The sequence below is a fragment of the Nylanderia fulva genome, unplaced genomic scaffold (genome assembly GCF_048542155.1).
Source record: "Nylanderia fulva isolate GAGA-0341 unplaced genomic scaffold, ASM4854215v1 Scaffold32, whole genome shotgun sequence".
NCBI classification, from domain to species: Eukaryota; Metazoa; Arthropoda; class Insecta; order Hymenoptera; family Formicidae; genus Nylanderia; species Nylanderia fulva.
In genome coordinates this window covers 1,391,902-1,411,475 of record NW_028190390.1, presented here as the reverse complement: position 1 = coordinate 1,411,475, position 19,574 = coordinate 1,391,902, and the positions used below count along the sequence as shown (strand labels likewise).

General features: G+C 21.3%; 3 protein-coding genes across 4 annotated transcripts in view; 1 reads left to right on the top strand and 2 right to left on the bottom strand.

Annotated features, from left to right (window-relative positions):
- The window catches only part of LOC114939384 (uncharacterized), a 55,666-nt gene extending 50,079 nt beyond the window's left edge, over positions 1-5,587 (top strand). For both annotated transcript variants that reach the window (XM_029313675.2, XM_029313676.2), the window contains exons 7-10: positions 560-731; positions 1,441-1,651; positions 3,215-3,527; positions 4,347-5,587. In XM_029313675.2, the coding sequence (XP_029169508.1) occupies positions 560-731; positions 1,441-1,651; positions 3,215-3,527; positions 4,347-4,489 (839 nt within the window). In that variant the 3' untranslated portion in view covers positions 4,490-5,587. The remainder of the gene's footprint in view (positions 1-559; positions 732-1,440; positions 1,652-3,214; positions 3,528-4,346) is intronic.
- Positions 5,588-7,450: 1,863 nt separating this feature from the next.
- Positions 7,451-11,235, bottom strand: LOC114939410 (uncharacterized). Its single transcript, XM_029313706.2, has 6 exons — positions 10,885-11,235; positions 9,914-10,426; positions 9,006-9,128; positions 8,329-8,424; positions 8,125-8,238; positions 7,451-7,681 (listed from the first exon to the last, which is right to left on the bottom strand). The coding sequence occupies exons 1-6, from the start codon at positions 11,214-11,216 to the stop codon at positions 7,555-7,557; spliced, it is 1,305 nt and encodes a 434-aa protein (XP_029169539.2). The 5' UTR covers positions 11,217-11,235; the 3' UTR covers positions 7,451-7,554.
- A 1,741-nt stretch (positions 11,236-12,976) lies between these two features.
- On the bottom strand, positions 12,977-16,394 carry LOC114939411 (uncharacterized). Its single transcript, XM_029313708.2, has 6 exons — positions 16,286-16,394; positions 15,312-15,824; positions 14,360-14,482; positions 13,927-14,022; positions 13,717-13,830; positions 12,977-13,271 (listed from the first exon to the last, which is right to left on the bottom strand). The coding sequence occupies exons 1-6, from the start codon at positions 16,342-16,344 to the stop codon at positions 13,178-13,180; spliced, it is 999 nt and encodes a 332-aa protein (XP_029169541.2). The 5' UTR covers positions 16,345-16,394; the 3' UTR covers positions 12,977-13,177.
- Between the last annotated feature and the right edge of the window lie 3,180 nt (positions 16,395-19,574).

The following is a 19,574-nucleotide window of genomic DNA, read 5'->3' as shown; positions in this document are numbered from 1 at the left end:
GAGAAAATGATCAATATAAAATATGATTGCACACATCATTTTAAAGGAAAAAATTTATACAAATATGTATCCTATTTTGCCCACGTTATATAAATACGGTCTGTTTAATCTTACAATTAAAAATGAATACATTTATTAACTTCACGGAGAGAATTTTCTCTTAGAATTTATCCTGAAAATCATGGTAATCGTAGGACAATATGGTATTGGAAAAAGTTTATAAAAGTTTCTCTAATTAAATATTTATCATAATAAGTTGTAAATTTAACTAAATTAATCAACTAATTATTATTTTGTTAATTAAATATAGAAATATTTAAATTAAATATATAACATATTGAATCTAATATAACTAGTTATATATATGTTCAATTAACAAATTAATAATAATTAGTTGACCGATTTAGTTTTTTAGTGTGTCAATAGTTAATTTTAATAATCCTGATTTATATAATAAATATATGTATTTACATTTTTATAACAATAAAATACTTGATGAAATTTTGTTGGAATCAACATAAGACATAAAATTTTCCTAAAGCGAATCGTGTCATTTTAGGTAGTAAATTGGCGGTCTGCACAAATTCGAAGATCATAATGTACAATTTAGAGACGAAAAAGTCTATGTGGGTGATTTCTTGTAAATGTATATTAACAAAGCACTTTAATACAACTAACGAATGCAGGATTCGTTGCATCTGCTGGTCTCTTGGCGATTCCCACATTGTTACGTAAGTATCGATTTTAATCTTTTAAACTGAATCAGTGAAACTATCACTGATAAAATACTTGATTATTGCAGTAAGATTTTTGAAAAATTAATAATAAATCGTACATATAATTGCAAAGTGTATATCTTAGAGCTTTCTCTATTTATTTTCATTGCTATATTTTGGAAGAGTACCATACATATGAAACACTATAATATTACTCTAATATTACAATTCAGAATTATATAAATATTATTTCTTTACTTTTAAGATGTGATAAAAACAAAAAAAACAAGATTTCTTCGTCAAGAATTTAAATATTTCTTTTATTTATATATTATTATATATATTATTATTAATATATAATATTATATTATATATTATTATATATAATATAATAATATTATATTTATATATAACATTACATTATATATTTATATATTATACATTATATTAATAGAAGATTAATACAAGTATCTTTTTTTAAATATTTCTTGTATAAGTTTTTTTAAACTGAATATTTCACTGATGTGCAATGCTATATTTTACATGATTAAATAATTAAAATAATAAATTTGATCGGATAAGATCAAGTCCTGAATACATATAATTAAAAAAGCTACATTAAAATAAATAACAACTCTAATTAAAGTATAAAAAATAATACAAAATAAAATAAAATATTAAAAAAATATAAATAAATAAAAAATAATCTTTCTCTTCCTTGTAGTGGATGTGGGGGCTCAATATCAATACATACATCTGATTCGGGCAAGTTGGTGACCACCACAGTCAAACACACGGATCGTATCTCGAACCTGAAATTTTCGCCAAATTTCAAGTATCTTGTATCAGCCGCACAGGACAAAACCGTCGAAGTGTTTATCTGGCCGGAATTAACCCCTTTTTTTCAAATCGAATTTAACACTACAAACGCACAGGTAGATAGATAGATCAATTGTTTTCGAGATCTTTTATTTTTTAATATGCTGATATAGTAAGCGTTTGCTAATTCTCGATTCTTCGTGTATAAAAATTTTAATAATTCTAATTTATATATAATTAATATATTTACATTTTTATAACAATACAATACTTGGTGAAATTTTGTTGGAATCGACATAAGACATCAAATTTTCGTTGACAGCAAAATATGCTTTTCGGCTCTGATATAAACAAAATACACGTTAATATCTATATGTAATATAAATATTATAGACTTAAATATAACAGAATTTTAACATTTTTATATGAAAAATCGAGAAATATAAAATGCACTATAAAAAATTATTTTTTACAAGAAATATATAATAGTGTATATACTTTAAATCAATCTTTCGCAACTCTTTCTTAATATATTGCAAGACTGTAGCATCGAATATCTCAGAATTCTTATCTTACAAACCTATCATTTTTCATAATAAACAAAGATTGAATAATTATAATTATTTATGGATTAATAAAAATAATTCTTCCAATAACGAATCGTACAATAGCGATTCATCGATTCAATCTATGCTTCAATTTTTCGTTTCATCAATCATACACGGAGAAAAAAATTAGCTATTATAACTAAATTTTAGCTGCGTCTCTATATTAAACATGAAATTTAGTTATCATGCCTAATTGTAGTCGATATTTGATAACTAATATTTTTTAGCTATAGCATTCTCCATCAAACTATATCTAAAAATATTATCATAGCTATAAAATTTAGGCATAATAACTAAAATTCAGGTTGTAATATAGAAAAGTTGCTAAAATTATTTAGCTACACAGGGAGAATTTTCTCTTAGAATTTACCCTGAAAATATTTATCTAATTCATTCATTTGTTGTTCATATTTATTTAATTTATTTATTTTTTGGTCGATTAAATTTTTACCATTTTTTTTCATTTATTTTTTAATCAATAATATGTTTCTTTAAATATTTATTAAATTTAATAAATAATTAAGTAATATATTGATTAAAAAATAAAGATGAAAATTTCTACCTCATTCACTAATTTATCATATTTATTTAATTCCTTTATTTTTTAATCAATAATATGTTTCTTTAAATATTTATTAAATTTAATAAATAATTAAGTAATATATTGATTAAAAAATAAATATGAAAATTTCTACCTCATTCACAAATTTATCATATTTAATTAATACATTTATTTCATGGTAATTATGGACAATATGGTATTGGAAGAATTTTAGAAGAACTCTGATTAATATATTTACCACAATAAAAAAGTACTATCTACCACAATAAAATATAAAATATATTCCATGAATTTTACTATGTACATATTTTTTATTGTAATAAATATTAATCAAAGAAATTCTTGTAAAATTCTTGCAATACCACATGATTTTCAGGGTAAATCCTAAGAGAAAATTCTCTTCGTGTATAATTTAGCTAAAGCAGTTGATTTTTGTTTCGTGTAGAGAGATTGATTATTTACAATTTTTAATTTTATAAAATATTTGTACTCTCTCCTCTTCTTGTCAGGCGATCGCCTGGCATCCGCAGGTGTCTGGTACACTTTGCATAGGTGACTGCCAGAACGAATTGTCGTTATGGGACATCAACAAGACGGCAATGGTAGCCAATGTGCACGTTAAAGACGAGGGATTTCGCTTGCACAATTTCGCATGGAACAAGTTAAGCGGCGAGTTGGTGGTGCATTGGAAATGGCAAAATCAAGACACGTCCTCGACAATCGCCGCGGTACTCGCCAGCTTCGATCGAATCGTCGATGAGCTGCCACTATTCGAGGAGCAGCTATACTTCTTGAAATTCAACGCTACGCACGAACAGCTGAGTACGTCAATTTTTTGTCTATATCTTTTGGAGAATGAATTTTGGAAAATATATTGCTAAATTTTTTTAAGTTTGTAAGACGTATGTGTGTACTGAAAAAAAATTGTTAACTTGACTAAACCTTTCAACTAAATTTTATTTTGTTAATTGAACAAATAAAAATATTTAAATTAAATATAATTCATATTAAATCTAACAAAACATATATTTGACTTAAATACTAATATACGTTCGATTAAGAAAATAGTAATTTAGTTGAAAGGTTTAGTCAAATTCACCAATTTTTTTTCTTTAGTATGTTTTAATATTTTGAAAAAATAAATACGTATATATATATATATATATATATATAAATAAAATTTATAAAAAAATTGTTTAATTATTTTCGATTTTTAATGAGTCCACATTTTATGTGGAAGCAACGTAATTTAATTTTAATCGAATAATGTTTTTAACTCGATAGTTTCTTTTAAAATATTGGTATGTGATTTTGTTATAATTAAATCTAATATTTCTATTACATTTAAACATCAATATGAAGATTTTATTTATAATAGCTGAAAAAACACTTATAATTATAAATAAAATTTTTCCAAATATCTTATTTTATAAAAAAAAAATAAATTAATTATATATAAATTAGAAGTGTCAAAATTTTTACACGAAAAGTCGAGAAATAACAAATGCAAAGTATAACAGCATATTAAAAATTTTAAATAAAAATATGAAACCCAGTCTGTTTAATATCAGTTGAAATCTTTTTCAAATCATGTTCGACGCATCCCTCTTCAACTATATTCAAGTTTGATATCTATTACAGTAGGATACGGTAAAGACGGCGATGATCATGTTTTCTGGATATGGCATTTCTTTGGTGACGAGAAATTCGAGTACGGGCGAAACGTACCTCTCTATAATTCGGCACGACGGAGGCAAGGAATTCTTTATCATTCGATTCGATAATTATATGTTTGTCTTATAACATGTACTAATAAGTTTAAAAATTTGTTTTTGAGATAGAGTAGCATTAAACCAGATATTTAATAATTTTTTAGCGCGTAAGTTATCCGTTTGTTTTTACATGTATATGAAGAAAATATATAATGTAATGTAAAAAATATATAAATACTTCGCAATTCCAAACATCATGTTGTAAAACTTATGGAAAAATGCGCTATTTTAGCCCATTAATTACTTATTTAATACGTTCAATTCTTATATTGCCAGAGAGTATAATTAGTATCGAAAAAAAAAAAAATATTACCTCTATGATTTATGGTAATATTACATAAATAATAGTTTATCAAATATCTTAAAATCATATATATATATATGTTCGCATAAAATTATAAACGGGTATCGTGTATAAAAAAAAAAAATGTTAGAATAACTGACCATTCCTATTCGATTCGAAGCAACGCTTGTAAATAATTAGCTTATTTTTCATCTAAATCCGGAAAACTAATGCGCCGAGAATTTAAGCTGTTATATAGAAAGAAATACCGGTCTGGTTTTTCTTGGCCAATATTTCCGGATTTTTCAAGTCGAGCAATGATACACTATATATGTATATATTATAGTTATACTAGAATATATTGTTTGTAATATATGAAATACATATATCAATTTTGCAGTTAAAATTGATAAGAATATAGTAAGATAAAAATATAAAATGTAAATGATATAACTAACAAAATATAATACCTTGTTAGTGTTATACTACTATAATTTAATACCATAATCTAATACTATTATAATGTAAAATAAATATATTTTCTGTCCGCGTATAAAAGCACAAACTGTATATTCTATTAAAATTAATATATATATTCACCTATAATTAATATTTGAATATTCTAATATAATTAATATTGATTTATACAATTTTAATTTATTATGTTATTTATATAGTAATGCAGTTATATCTGCTACAATCAATTATATAATGCAAAATATACAGCTTGCGATATATAATGATAATTATTACAGATATAAAAAGTAAGAAGAGAGTAAATTAAAATACGCAGCTTGTTTAATATCACTATAAGGCTTCATATTATTATTTGTGACTATCTTCTTTTAAATGTGTATATCTATTAATTAACATTAAATTGCAAGCTGATATATAATCTCTCATAATTGTACTATTATAATTTAAAATAAATATATTTTCTGTATTATTCAGAAGAAAGATGGCATAATGTTATATGTTCTTCATTCCTAATGTGTTTTATATAATTTAATTTTTATAAAAATATATATATATAATTTCTTTCATACTTTATTAGTTACACCTATAATATATACAATTACACAAGAAGAATTTTGTCTTAGAATTTATCCTAAACATCATGATAATCATGGAACAATATGGCATTGGTACAATTTTATAAAAGTTTTTCTGATTCAATATTTATCACAATAAAAAACATTAATATGTACATAATAAATTTTATTATGTACATAATAAATTTTATTATGTACATAATAAAATTTTATTATGTACTTAGTAAATTCAATCGAAAATATTATATATCTTATTATGTAGATATTGATATTTTTTCATTGTGGTAAATATTAATAAAAGCAACTTTTATAAAATTCTTCTAATACTATATTGTCCCAGATTTATCATGATTTTCTAAGTAAATTTTGAAAGAAAATTCTCTCTGTGTACATTCATTTACACAAGTTATCTCGTTTACTACTAAGGAGCAAATTTTCTTACGTCACTTAAGCACATTTTGCATTCTCGGTTTAACTTTTCACACTTTTTTTCCTCTATAATTTATACTTACTGAGAACACACTAAAAAAAATTTTTAACTTGACTAAAACTTTCGACTAAATTACTATTTTGCAAATTGAGCATATATTATTGGTATTTAAGTCAAATATACATATTTTCTTAGATTTAATATGTTAAATTAATTTTAAATATTGTTATATGTTCAATTACAAAAATAATATTTAGTTGAAAGATTTAATCAAGTTAACAAATTTCTTTTTCAGTGTACAATATATACAATAAAAATTCGGCAAATTAAAATTATGTACAGAATGGAAATTCGATAAATTTATATTATAATGGAAATTCGGTTAATTTTTACTATGTTTGTAATATGAATTCGGTGAATCAAAATTAAGTAAGTTCTACTATGAACATTATTTTAATTCGTCAAATTTCTATTCTGTACATAAATTTAATTCAATTCAATATTCAATATTTTTAATTCAATATTTTATACATAAATAAAATTATAATCATAGCATCAGGCAACTGTCATTACAAAGATTAACAATTTGACAGTTGTAAAATAAACAATAGAATTGATATCAGAGAAGAACGCAAAACGCGCGGCTTGTTGGCTAATATTGTTAAAATAAAGATTAAATTGACACGCAGAAACAGTTACATAACATAAATTTTTTTCTGCTGGTAAGTCAGATGGGAATACAGCAATTAACTAATCTCGAATTAATATACTTTACCTAAATATGTCTTGACAGTATACCAAACAAAATTCGTGCCCTGTGCCCGATTATCTAGTTGTAACGAAAAATTAATTTATTAACAAACGCACACATATACGCATTCGGCTCCTATATCTCGTTGATTCCAAATAAAAATATTTTAATTACATCTATTTCTAAAATATATATTAAATTTCATTTTAGTTGCTTATTGTAAGTATAAAAGTTATATATATATATATATATATATATATATATATATATATATATATAATATAACAGCAAATTAATCGATAACATATAGGCATAAAAATTAATTTTTCACCGATTCGTAAAATTTAATACTTAATATTATTTTATTAGTACTTAATGATATTTTATTAATACTTTATTTATGTAAAAAAATATTAAAAAGATTTTTTAAAAATGGAAGTTAGAACAAACACATATATTTCTCAGAAATTCAGAATTTTATTACAAATGAAATTTGTCACCGAACCTCGTCAAATGCATTACCAATTATTTTATATTAATACACATTCAATTTTTTCATTTTCATATTATATTAAGTATATCGTCATTATCGTAATAAGAATCAACATCTCCAAACTCATGAAGAAAAGTAATCTGGACATCACTGTTGGTGATTTGGTCATAATTCGAACAGTCATTTATACTTGATCTGCACAGAATAAAATATATAAATTGTGAAATTTGTCAACATTATAAATGTCCTGGTTGAGTAATGTGCACAATGTATAATTATACAAATATAAACTGTTATTTAATAATAAAACATTTTTATTAAAACATCTCTAAAAAAAACTTGAATTTTCAATATTCTCATAAATTCATATATATTTAATTCGTATAATTATTCACAAATGACACTTATCTAAATTTACAACTTATCGATTACAAGAATATTGAACACAGTAAAATTAAAAAATTTGTATTATCGTACTTTGATATATACCTAACAAAAGTTGTTTTATTATTATGAATATTCAAAATTTAAATTGAAAACACCTCCACGGAAAATAATAAAATTTTTTAAATTAATCTATATTATAAAGTTTTAAAGCTTATGCAAATATATAATTATTAAAATATCCAAACACTAACATTTCTTCCTGATTATATAATTCCTGGGTTGGCTGTTGATAGCTGCTTATTGTTGATGTACCAACACCTTCTATGTCATTATCAGAAGTTTTAATCTCTAAAATATCTGGTAACCTGCGTGGACAAAAATAAAAATTTCTGAATTAATTTATATTATAAAATTTTAAGACACATGCAAATATATTTAAATGTTTAAACACTAACATTATTTCCAGATTTAATATCTGTTGATAGCTGCTCATTGCTGATGTACCAACACTTTCTGTATCATTATTTATAACCTCCTTAATATCTGACAACCTGCACGGAAAATAATAGAAATTGTCTAATTAAACTATATTATAAAGTTTTGAAACATATGCAATTATATAATTATTAAAACGTCCAAACACAAACATTTCTACCAGATTATTTAATTCCTATATTTATTCACAATTCTTATACATATCTAAATTGTCACAAATTACAAGAGTATTAAATATAGTAAATAACAAATTTATATACGTATATACAATTCTACCCTTTGCAATTCTATTCGTTATATCTATTGTACTTATAATACATGTACATAAAAGTATATAGACAAATAAATGAAACAAAAAATATAGTAATTCTATAAATTTAACGTATAAGACGGGCAACAAGAGCCAAATCGCGGATGACAATTCATATTTAAAATCTTGGCCGTGTCCAAGTAAAAATTTGGTGCCTTGTGCACCGGTATTTATTTCTAACGAAAAATTATTTAGTTTCGTTAGGATAACGCATTGTCATCCGCGATTTGGCTCTTGTTGCCCGTCTTATACGATAAATTTATATTTATATTACAGAGCCTTGTTAAAACTCTTATATAGTAATTCTAATTCTATTGGTTCTTTTACCTTGGTGTGATTTTGGAAGAACTTTCGTTAATACTCTGATCTGGCTGCTGACTGCTGCTTCCTGGTAGAGCAACATCTTCGGTATCGTTATCAGAATTTAAAATCTCCAATTTACCTAATAATCTGTACAAAATAAAAAATAAAATTGATGATTTATAAATAATTATTATATATAAATTTATTATCATTATAAAGTCTTAAAAGTGAATCAATATTTATTTATTTTGAGAGCTGATAAAATATTCCTAATATTGTATTTATTTATATTAAAGACTAATCATTATTATTAATAAAACCCTTTTATTATTCTAACATATCTCAAAACTGATCGACATAATCGAATAGAATGCAAACACAACAAAATTTTTTCACAATTATTCAAATTTCATACTCACCACTATCATAAGTTATACTTATCCTAAATGTCACTAACACATTACCCATGTAGACACTAAGTATAACATATTTTATTGTATTCTGATATATTAAATGATATAATTTAATTAAACTGACTCGCATATTGATGATACTTATGACAAATACATGTTAAATATTTAAATTCTATACTTTTTTTAATTCATGCTTTTATACATTATTTTTATTGTAATATATATTTATAATTATATTCACAAAGATATATGCAAATACAAGATTAAATAGTAATATTTTGAATTTATCAGCGTTTTCTATTTGTATTACCATATTTTAATATAATATTAGTTAAGCTGACTCGAATATCTTCAATACTTGTGAAAAACACATGTTAAATATATTAATTTTTACGATTATAATTACATACAATTCTCGTACGTAAAAAATTATTTATAATTTTTAAAAGTAATATTATTTATAAATAATTTAAAAAAGATAAGACAATATTACATAAATATAATACATTTTTTTCTTACTTCTTCGATATTAGATGACACAGAAATTCGATTCGATGTTCTTTTAGAAAATGCATCATTGTCATTAAACTAGTCTTTTGTCGTGACATGTTCTTGCAAATTGTGCATTTTGATGTTTCAAAAGATAATACATAACGATACAACATTAACCAGTTGAAAAGATCATTGGTTTTAGCGTGATTAATTTCATGATTATTAAGTAAATGTTGTTGCAGTTCCACGTTCGAATGAATAGAAATATGACGACAAATAGGAGAAGAATAATTACATTTATAAATGCATTTCATTTGATTGTCTTCTATAGAAAAAAACCTTTTTTTCCGTACATCTTTCATCATAATAGGTGTTTGATGAAACTCTTTATGCTTGCAATTTATGTGGGCTGTCATATTTCTGATATTTATTTTAACAGGAAAACATGTACCACAAATATTACATTTTACACTTTCAATATTTGTAAAATAAAAATAATACCATATCCATTCTTCGTTATTTGCAGTACCACACCATAATCTGTATAATAAAGAGTAAAGAATAAAAATTGCTGAATTAATACTATAAAACTTTGTTTAAATCATATGTACAAATTGTAGTGTACAATTATTTAACACAAACTGTTATTATTGATAAAACACTTTTATTATTCAAACGTCTTGCAAATGTGAATTTGATATTTTCGTCATTTATCAACATAAAAAGAATTAAAATACAAAAATTCTATATTTCTTAGTTTTTACTTTTTATATTTTTTCAAAATTCATGCTTATATTTAAATTGTCACATATTACTGATTATAAGAGTTTTTAATTATACAGTACACGACAGTACTAGACTCGAATACTTATATTATTTATGATAAATATATTTCAAATATATTTTATGATTATATTAGTTATACACAATTCTACTTATTATACTCTAAAAATTATTTATTAATAATTCATTAGAAAAAAATAATATTAAATAATTACCCTGCTGGTTTGATATTCGAAGGTATTTCAATTTCATGCACTTGTTTTAAATGGATTATTAAATATACTGGTTTAGACGGAATGTCATTATGGCAATACTTGCAGCAACAATAGATCGCATTGATATAATTTTTGATAAAAAATTTATTCAGCCATTCGCAGATACTTTTTGCTTTATTTTCTTCAACTTCATGATAACTTGTTAGGTGTTTATCTAGATCCAATGTGTATTGCCAATTTTCACGAAAATCTGCGTAACAAATATCGCATTTTGCGACGTTTTTTTCTATTGTGTAATAATACGAAACCCAAGAATCTTCTAAGCTTGACATGATACCTGCTTTGTATCAGAAATCGTGCGCTACTAACAAAAGTATAAAACGGAAATATTATAACGAAATATATAGAAGATATTAGGCAGAAGAAAAAGGAAAGGTCGTGAAAAAACGCGTATATAATTTGTTGTATAAATGTGAATGTTTATATACAGAGACAAATTTGTATTTTAATAAGTTACGGTATTTGTAATCCAGTGCCGATAATTCTACATACATTAAAAAGCGAGAATAAAATTATACAATCGCAAATATTATTACAATAAATGCGAATGTTTCCAACTTCTACTTTTTAAGTTAGCAAAGATTAGTTCGGTAAACATATGATTAAAGTAAATTATCGAATTAATAAAAAATAAAAGAGGATAAAGTGCAGAGGATAAAATGATTAAAGTAAATTATCAAATTAATAAAAAATAAAAGAGGATAAAATGCGGAATTTATCAAATAATAATGTAATAAATTATAATAAATTTTCATGTATGTTGCATTAGTTAAAAAGATATACTATATATGGCAAATGAAAAATATTTATTATTCCATGTATATATTTATATATTATCGTATTTGCTTAATAAGTCTATATATTTTTTATTTAAAATAAATTGCATTAATTTTATATTACTTTTAAAATATAATATAATTATGTATCAATCATCAACAAATTAAAAACGTAAAAACTTAATATCGTTTAAATATGTTAATATTCTAATATATGTATGTTAATATTAATAGTTGACTAAAACTGTTGACATAGTTGTTACTTATATGATTTTGAAATTATATATAGCTAAATAAAAATATGAGATACTTATGTGATTTTGAAATTAGATATAGCTAAATAAAAATATGAAATGAAAATAAGATAATTTATCTTTGATAAAATAAAATTATATGTATATGTAGCGAAATACGTAGATAATATTATTTTTAAAACCACTAATATCAACAGTTATGAAAACGTAAATTGTAAAAGGTTTATCACTTACCGTTTAAAGTTTTATTGCTTAATTACTCTAAACCAAATTATCTGAATATTATTCTAGATAATTTAGTAAAAGATAAATAATACTTTTTTAATTAATCTAAAATGCAGTTATAGATAATACAATATATTTTAATTATTTATACATAAAAATCCCAGAAAGTACAAAATGTTTACATATTATATACAAAATATTTATAATTATTATTTTAATATTTAATAAATATTTATCATAAATATTTATCATAAATATTTATTAATATTTATATATACTTTTGAAGATAAATAATACTTTTTTAATTAATCTAAGATGCATGGCAGTTATAGATAAGATAATATATTTTTATTATTTATATATAAAAGTCCCAGAAAGCACAAAATACTTATATATAATATACAAAATATTTATAATTATTATTTTAATCTTTAGTTGTTTGTTTGTGAGTAGAAAAGTTATATATATATATATATATATATATATATATATATATATGCAATATATCTGCAAATTAATTAACAATATATGTGCGTAAAAATTATTTTTTTTCTACAAAAATAATAAAGGATATAGATAATAAGCGTAATGGCTACCGATATAGTTTGGTAAAATGTAAAATTTTTATTTTTGAAAAATTTTAAATATAAAAAAAATTAATTTTTCACCGATCCATAAAGTTTAATACTTAATATTATTTTACTAGTACTTAATTATATTTTAATAATACTTTATTTATGTAAAAAAATATTTAAAAAATTTTTCAAAAATAGAAGTTAGAACAACCACATATTTGTCAAAAAATTCAGAATTCTACTACAAATGAAACCTTTCATTAAACATCGTCAAATTCATTACCAATTGTTTTAATTTAATGCACATTCAATTATCTAAAAAATAAAATTTAATACACATTCAATTTTTTCATTTTCATATTTTATTACATCGTCAATATCGTAATCAGAGGCAACTTTAATTTTAATTGGCATCTTCAAACTCCTGAAGGAAAATAATTTGGACATCACTGTTGGTGATTTGGTCATAATACGAACAGTTATACAAACTTGATGATCTGTACAAAATAAAATATAAAATTTGTTAAATATGTCAACATTATAAATGTCCTGGTTGAGTAATGTGCACAATGTATAATTATATAAATATAAACTGTTATTTAATAATAAAACATTTTTATTAAAACATCTCTAAAAAAAACTTGAATTCCATATTCTCATAAATTCGATATATATTTAATTCGTATAATTATTTACAAGAGACACTTATCTAAATTTACAACTTATCGATTACAAGAATATTGAACACAGTAAAATTAAAAAATTTGTATTATCGTACTTTGATATATACCTAACAAAAATTATGTTTTATTGTCTGAAATATTCAAAATTTAAATTGAAAACACCTCCACGAAAAATAATAAAATTTTTTTAAATTAATCTATATTATAAAGTTTTGAAACATGTGCAATTATATTATTATTAAAATGTCCAAACACTAACATTTCTTTCTGATTATTTAATTCCTGAGTTGGCTGTTGATAGCTGCTTATTGTTGATGTACCAACACCTTCTGTGTCATTATCAGAATTTTTAATCTCTGAAATATCTGGTAACCTGCGTGGACAAAAATTAAAATTTCTGAATTAATCTTTATTATAAAGTTTTGAAGTATGTGCCATTATATAATTATATAAATGTCCAAACACTAACATTTTTTCCCGATTTAATATCTGTTGATAGCTGCTCATTACTGATGTACCAACACTTTCTGTATCATTATTTATAACCTCCTTAATATCTGACAACCTGCACGGAAAATAATAGAAATTGTCTAATTAAACTATATTATAAAGTTTTGAAACATATGCAATCATATAATTATTAAAATGTCCAAACACAAACATTTCTACCAGATTATTTAATTCCTATATTTATTCACAATTCACATATACATATCTAAATTGTCACAAATTACAAGAGTATTAAATATAGTAAATAACAAATTTATATACGTATATACAATTCTACTCTTTGCAATTATACTCGTTATATCTATTGTACTTATAATACATGTACATAAAAGTATATAGACAAACAAATGAAACAAGAAATATAGTCATTCTGATTCTATTGGTTCCTTTACCTTGATGTGATTTTGGAAGAACTTTGGTTAATACTCTGATCTGTCTGCTGACTGCTGCTTCCTGGTAGAGCAACATCTTTGGTATCGTTATCAGAATTTAAAATCTCCAATTCATCTAATAATCTGTACGGAATAAAAAATAAAATTGATAATTTTTAAATATTTATTATATATAAATTTATTATTATTATAAAGTCTTAAAAGTGAATCATGTGCACTCAATGCATATATTTATTAATTATGTATGTATATAATTTATTTATTTATTTCGAGAACTGATAAAATATTTCTAATATTGTATACATTTATATTAAAGACTAATCATTATAATTAATAAAACACTTTTATTATTCTAACATATCTCAAAACCGATCGACATAATCGAATAAAATGCAAACACAACAAAATTTTTTTACGATTATTTGAATTTCATACTCATCACTATCATAAGTTATACTTATCCTAATTGTCACTAACACATTACCCATGTGGATACTAAATATAACATATTTTATTGTATTCTGATATATTAAATGATATAATGTAATTAAATTGACTCGCATATTGATGATACTTATGACAAATACACGTTAAATATTTAAATTCTATACTTCTTTTAATTCATGCTTTTATACATTATATTTATTGTAATATATATTTATATCTATATTCACAAAGATATATGCAAATACAAGATTAAATAGTAATATTTTGAATTTATCAGCGTTTTCTATTTGTATTACCATATTTTAATATAATATTAGTTAAGCTGACTCGAATATCTTCAATACTTGTGAAAAACACATGTTAAATATATTAATTTTTACGATTATAATTACATACAATTCTCGTACGTAAAAAATTATTTATAATTTTTAAAAATAATATTATTTATAAATAATTTAAAAAAGATAAGATAATATTAAATAAATATAGTACATTTTTTTCTTACTTCTTCGATATTAGATAACACAGAAATTCGATTCGATGTTCTTTTAGAAAATGCCTCATGGTCATTAAAATAATCTTTTGTTGAAACATGTTCTCGCAAATTGTGCATTTTGATGTTTCGAAAGATAATACATAACGATACAACATTAACCAGTTGAAAAGATCATTGGTTTTAGCGTGATTGATTTCATGATTATTGAGTAAATGTTGTTGCAGTTCCACGTTCGAATGAATAGAAATATGACGACAAATAGGAGAAGAATATTTACATTTATAAATGCATTTTATTTGATTGTCTTCTATAGAAAAAAACCTTTTTTTCAGTACATCTTTCATCAAAATAGGTTTTGGATGAAACTCTTTATGCTTGCAATTTATGTGGGCTGTTATATTGTTGGTATTTATTTTAACAGGAAAACATGTACCACAAATATTACATTTTACACTTTCAACTTTTGTAAAATAAAAATAATACCATATCCATTCTTTGATATTTACAGTACCACACCATAATCTGTATAATAAAGAGTAAAGAATAAAAATTGCTGAATTAATACTATAAAATTTTGTTTAAATCATGTGTACAAATTGTGGTGTATAATTATTTAACACAAACTGTTATATTATTGATAAAACACTTTTATTATTCAAACGTCTCGCAAATGTGAATTTGATATTTTCGTCATTTATCAACATAAAAAGAATTAAAATACAAAAATTCTATATTTCTTAGTTTTTACTTTTTATATTTTTTCAAAATTCATGCTTATATTTAAATTGTCACATATTACTGATTATAAGAGTTCTTAAATATACAGTACTCGACAGTATTAGACTTGAATACTTATATTATTTATGATAAATATATTTCAAATATATTTTATGATTATATTAGTTATACACAATTCTACTTATTATACTCTAAAAATTATTTATTAATAATTAATGAGAAAAAATATAATATTAAATAATTACCCTGTTGGTTTGATATCCGAAGGTATTTCAATGTCATGAACTTGTTTTAAATGAATCATTAAATATACTGGTTTATTTGGAATGACATTCTTGCAATTATTGTAGCGGCAATACTTTCTAAATTAAAAATTTTAAATTTTTTTAAAAAAATAAAAAAAATTAAATTTTTTTTACAAAAAAAAAAATGTTTTAAAAATTAAATCAATTTTTTTTTTTTTTAAAAAAATTTTGAAATTATGAATTTAAAATTTTTATAAACCTATTTTTAAAAAACCCAAATTAATTTTTTTAAAATTTATTTTGAAAAAATTTTTTCTTCATAAACAAATTACTTTTCATGGGAAAATTTCTTAATTTTCTTTACTTTTCCCCAGTTAGCTTTATAAAAAATTTTTTTCCCTCTTTAATAAAAATTTTTTAAAAATTTAAACAATTTTGATAAAAAAAAATTTTTTACTTTTTCATTAAAATTTTTTAAATTTACTCATAAAATTTCTTATAAAATTCATTTTTTTTAAAAAATTTGAAAAATTTTTTAAAAAAAGAAAATTTTCCTTAAAATTTCCCCTAATTTTTTTTAAAATTTTTATTTGTTTTTTCCTTTTTTTTTAATTTTTTTTTTTTTTTTGGGGTTTTTAAATTTTTTTTTTTTTTTCTTTTTTTTTTACAAAATTTTTTTTTAAATTTTAATAAATAATTATTTAATATATTGTTAAAAAATAAAAAAAAAATTTTCCCCATTTAAAATTTTTCATTTTTTTAATTCCTTTTTTTTTTAATAAAAATAATTTTTTTTTAAAATTTTTTTAAAAAATTTAAAATAATTGTTAAAAAAAAATATAAAATTTAAAACCCCCAAACTTTTTTAAAATTTTTTTTTTTTAAAAATTATGAAAAAAAAAAAATTTTGAAGAAAAAATTTTCCCAAAAAAATTTCTAAAATAATAAAATTAAATTCCAAAATTTTTACTTCCAATTTTTTATTTGTAAAAAAAAAAAATTTGTTTCTTTTTAAAAAAAAAATTTTTTAAAACAAGAAAATTTCCTTTTTTATAATTTGAAAAATTTTATTTTTTTTTTAAAATTTATTTTTAAATTTTTTTTTTTAAAAAATTTTATCTTTTTTTTACATTTGGGTTTTCTTCTAATGAAACTTGCTTAGGGTTTTTAACAAAAAAGGTAAATTTCCGTTAAGAAAAATTTGCTTCAAATTTGAGGAAATTAAAGGGGATTTGGGGGGTTTAAAAATGAAAAATAAAACCCCCCCGGAAATTTTCCCCTTTTTTCCCACTTTTTCATCTTTTTGGAACCCCTTTTTTGGGGCATTTTTTTAAATTCCCCCCAACCTTTTTTAAATTTTTTTTCTTTTTTTTTGGGGTTTTTAAAAAATTTTCAATTTTTTTAAATTTGAAACAGGTTAAAAAAAATTTTAAAACTAACCCCAAAAAAAAATTTTTTAATGAAAAAAAAAAAATTAAAATTTTTATTTTAATTTCCCCCAAATTTTACTTAAAATAAAATATTTTTTTTTAAAAAAATTTAAATTTTTGGTAAACACAATTTTTTTTATTTTTAATTTTTTAAAAAAAAATTTTTTTAAAAAAATTTTTAAAAAAAAAATAAATTTAAAAAAATTTTTTATTATTTTTCGTTTTAATAGTCACAAGGGGAAAAAAAATTTTTTAAAATTTAAAAATTTTTTAAAAATAATTTTTTTTTTAAAATTGGTTTTTTTTTTTTTTTTAAAAATTTTTTTTTTTTTAAATTTTAAAAACTTTAAAAAATTAAATTTTTATTTATAATCTGAAAAAACCCTTATAATTAAAAAAAATTTCCAAATTTTTTTAAAAAAAATTTTTTAAATAGTGCAAATTTTAAAAAAAAGTCGGAAATAAATCCTTTAAACTTTTTAAAAAATAAAAACCCTTTTTAATATTTTTTTCTTTTTAAATTTTTTAAAACCCCCTTATTTAATTTTTTTTTATTCATGGATGGTAAAACTTTTTTTTTTTCCCCTTTTTTTTTGGAAAACATACCGAAATAACCCTTTTTTTTCCCCCGGGGGGGGAAAAAATTTTTATTTATTGTAAAATTTTTTTTAAACGTATAAAATTTTTTTGTTTAGGTAATAATTAAACCTTAAAAAATTTTTTTAAAAGGGGAAAGATGTTTTTTTTTTTTAAAGTTTAAAAAAATTTTTAAAAAAATTTTTAATTTTTCCTTCCCTCTTTTGAAAACTTTTGGTTCGTTTTTAGAAAAATTTTCTTATTAATAGAAATTTTAAATTTAAAGAAATTTTTAATATAAAAAAAAAAATTTATTTATTTAAATTTTTAAAAAAATTTTTGCCCAAAAACTTTTAATTATTTTCGATAAAAAAAAATATTTAAAAGAAAAAAATTTTAAAAAATGAATTTTATTATCAAAGTTTTAAATATTGCTTATTTTTAAAATTAAAAACAAAAAGGGGAAATTTTAACTTTTAAAAAGAAAACCCCTTTTTTTTCCCCAAATTTCCCATTTTTAAAAAAAACCTTTTTTTTATTTAAAATATTTTAATTAAAAATTAAACTTTTTTGTTAAACAAACTTTAAAAACCCAATTTTTTTGGGGGTTTTTTACTTTATTTAAATTTTTTAAATTATAAAACAAAATATTTAAAAAATAAAAGAAATTTTAAAATCCCTTTTTGTTTGAAAACCCCCCTTTTTTTTATTAAATAAAATTTTTTTTTTTTTTAAAAAAAAATTAAATTTTTTTTTCGAAAAATTTTTTTTTAAAAAAAAAGGGTTTTTTTTTTTCCAAATTTCCCCAAAAACCCCTTTTTTTTAATCTGGTATTTTTTAAATTTTTAAAAGCGAAAAAACCCCTTCCCCTGGGCCCTTTTTTCCTTTTAAAATTTTCTACTTTTTACAGTTTTTGGGTTTCAAAATCAAAAAAACTCATTTTTTAAATTACGTGGAGATCCTTTTTTAAATATTATTTAATATATTTTTTTTAAAAATGAAATTTTTTTTAAAAAAAAAAAAAAAAGATTAAGGCTCAAAAAATTTTTAATTAAAATTTTTTTTGAAAAAAAATTTTTAAAAAAAAAAATTTAAATTTTTTTAATCCTTTTTAATTTTTATTTTTTTAAAAAATAAAAAAATACTTTATATTTTTAAAAAAAATAAAAATTTTTTCAAAAAAAAAGTTTAAAAACCCATATTTTAAAAAATTAATTTTACAAGAAATTTTATTAAAAACTGTAAATTTTTAAAAGGGAATTTAACAATTTTTTACCAAAAAT

Excerpts from the sequence above, each read along its gene's own strand:
- LOC114939411 (XM_029313708.2), bottom strand. The coding sequence starts at position 16,344 with ATGATTCATTTAAAACAAGTTCATGACATTGAAATACCTTCGGATATC. Across the intron at positions 14,023-14,359 it reads TCTTCCAAAATCACATCAAG|GTTGTCAGATATTAAGGAGG; the intron begins GTAAAGGAACCA and ends TTTTCCGTGCAG. Across the intron at positions 13,272-13,716 it reads TTAAATAATCAGAAAGAAAT|ATCATCAAGTTTGTATAACT; the intron begins GTTAGTGTTTGG and ends TATTTTGTACAG.
- LOC114939410 (XM_029313706.2), bottom strand. The coding sequence starts at position 11,216 with ATGTCAAGCTTAGAAGATTCTTGGGTTTCGTATTATTACACAATAGAA. Across the intron at positions 9,129-9,913 it reads TGTCATCTAATATCGAAGAA|ATTATTAGGTAAATTGGAGA; the intron begins GTAAGAAAAAAA and ends TATTTTGTACAG. Across the intron at positions 8,425-9,005 it reads TCTTCCAAAATCACACCAAG|GTTGTCAGATATTAAGGAGG; the intron begins GTAAAAGAACCA and ends TTTTCCGTGCAG.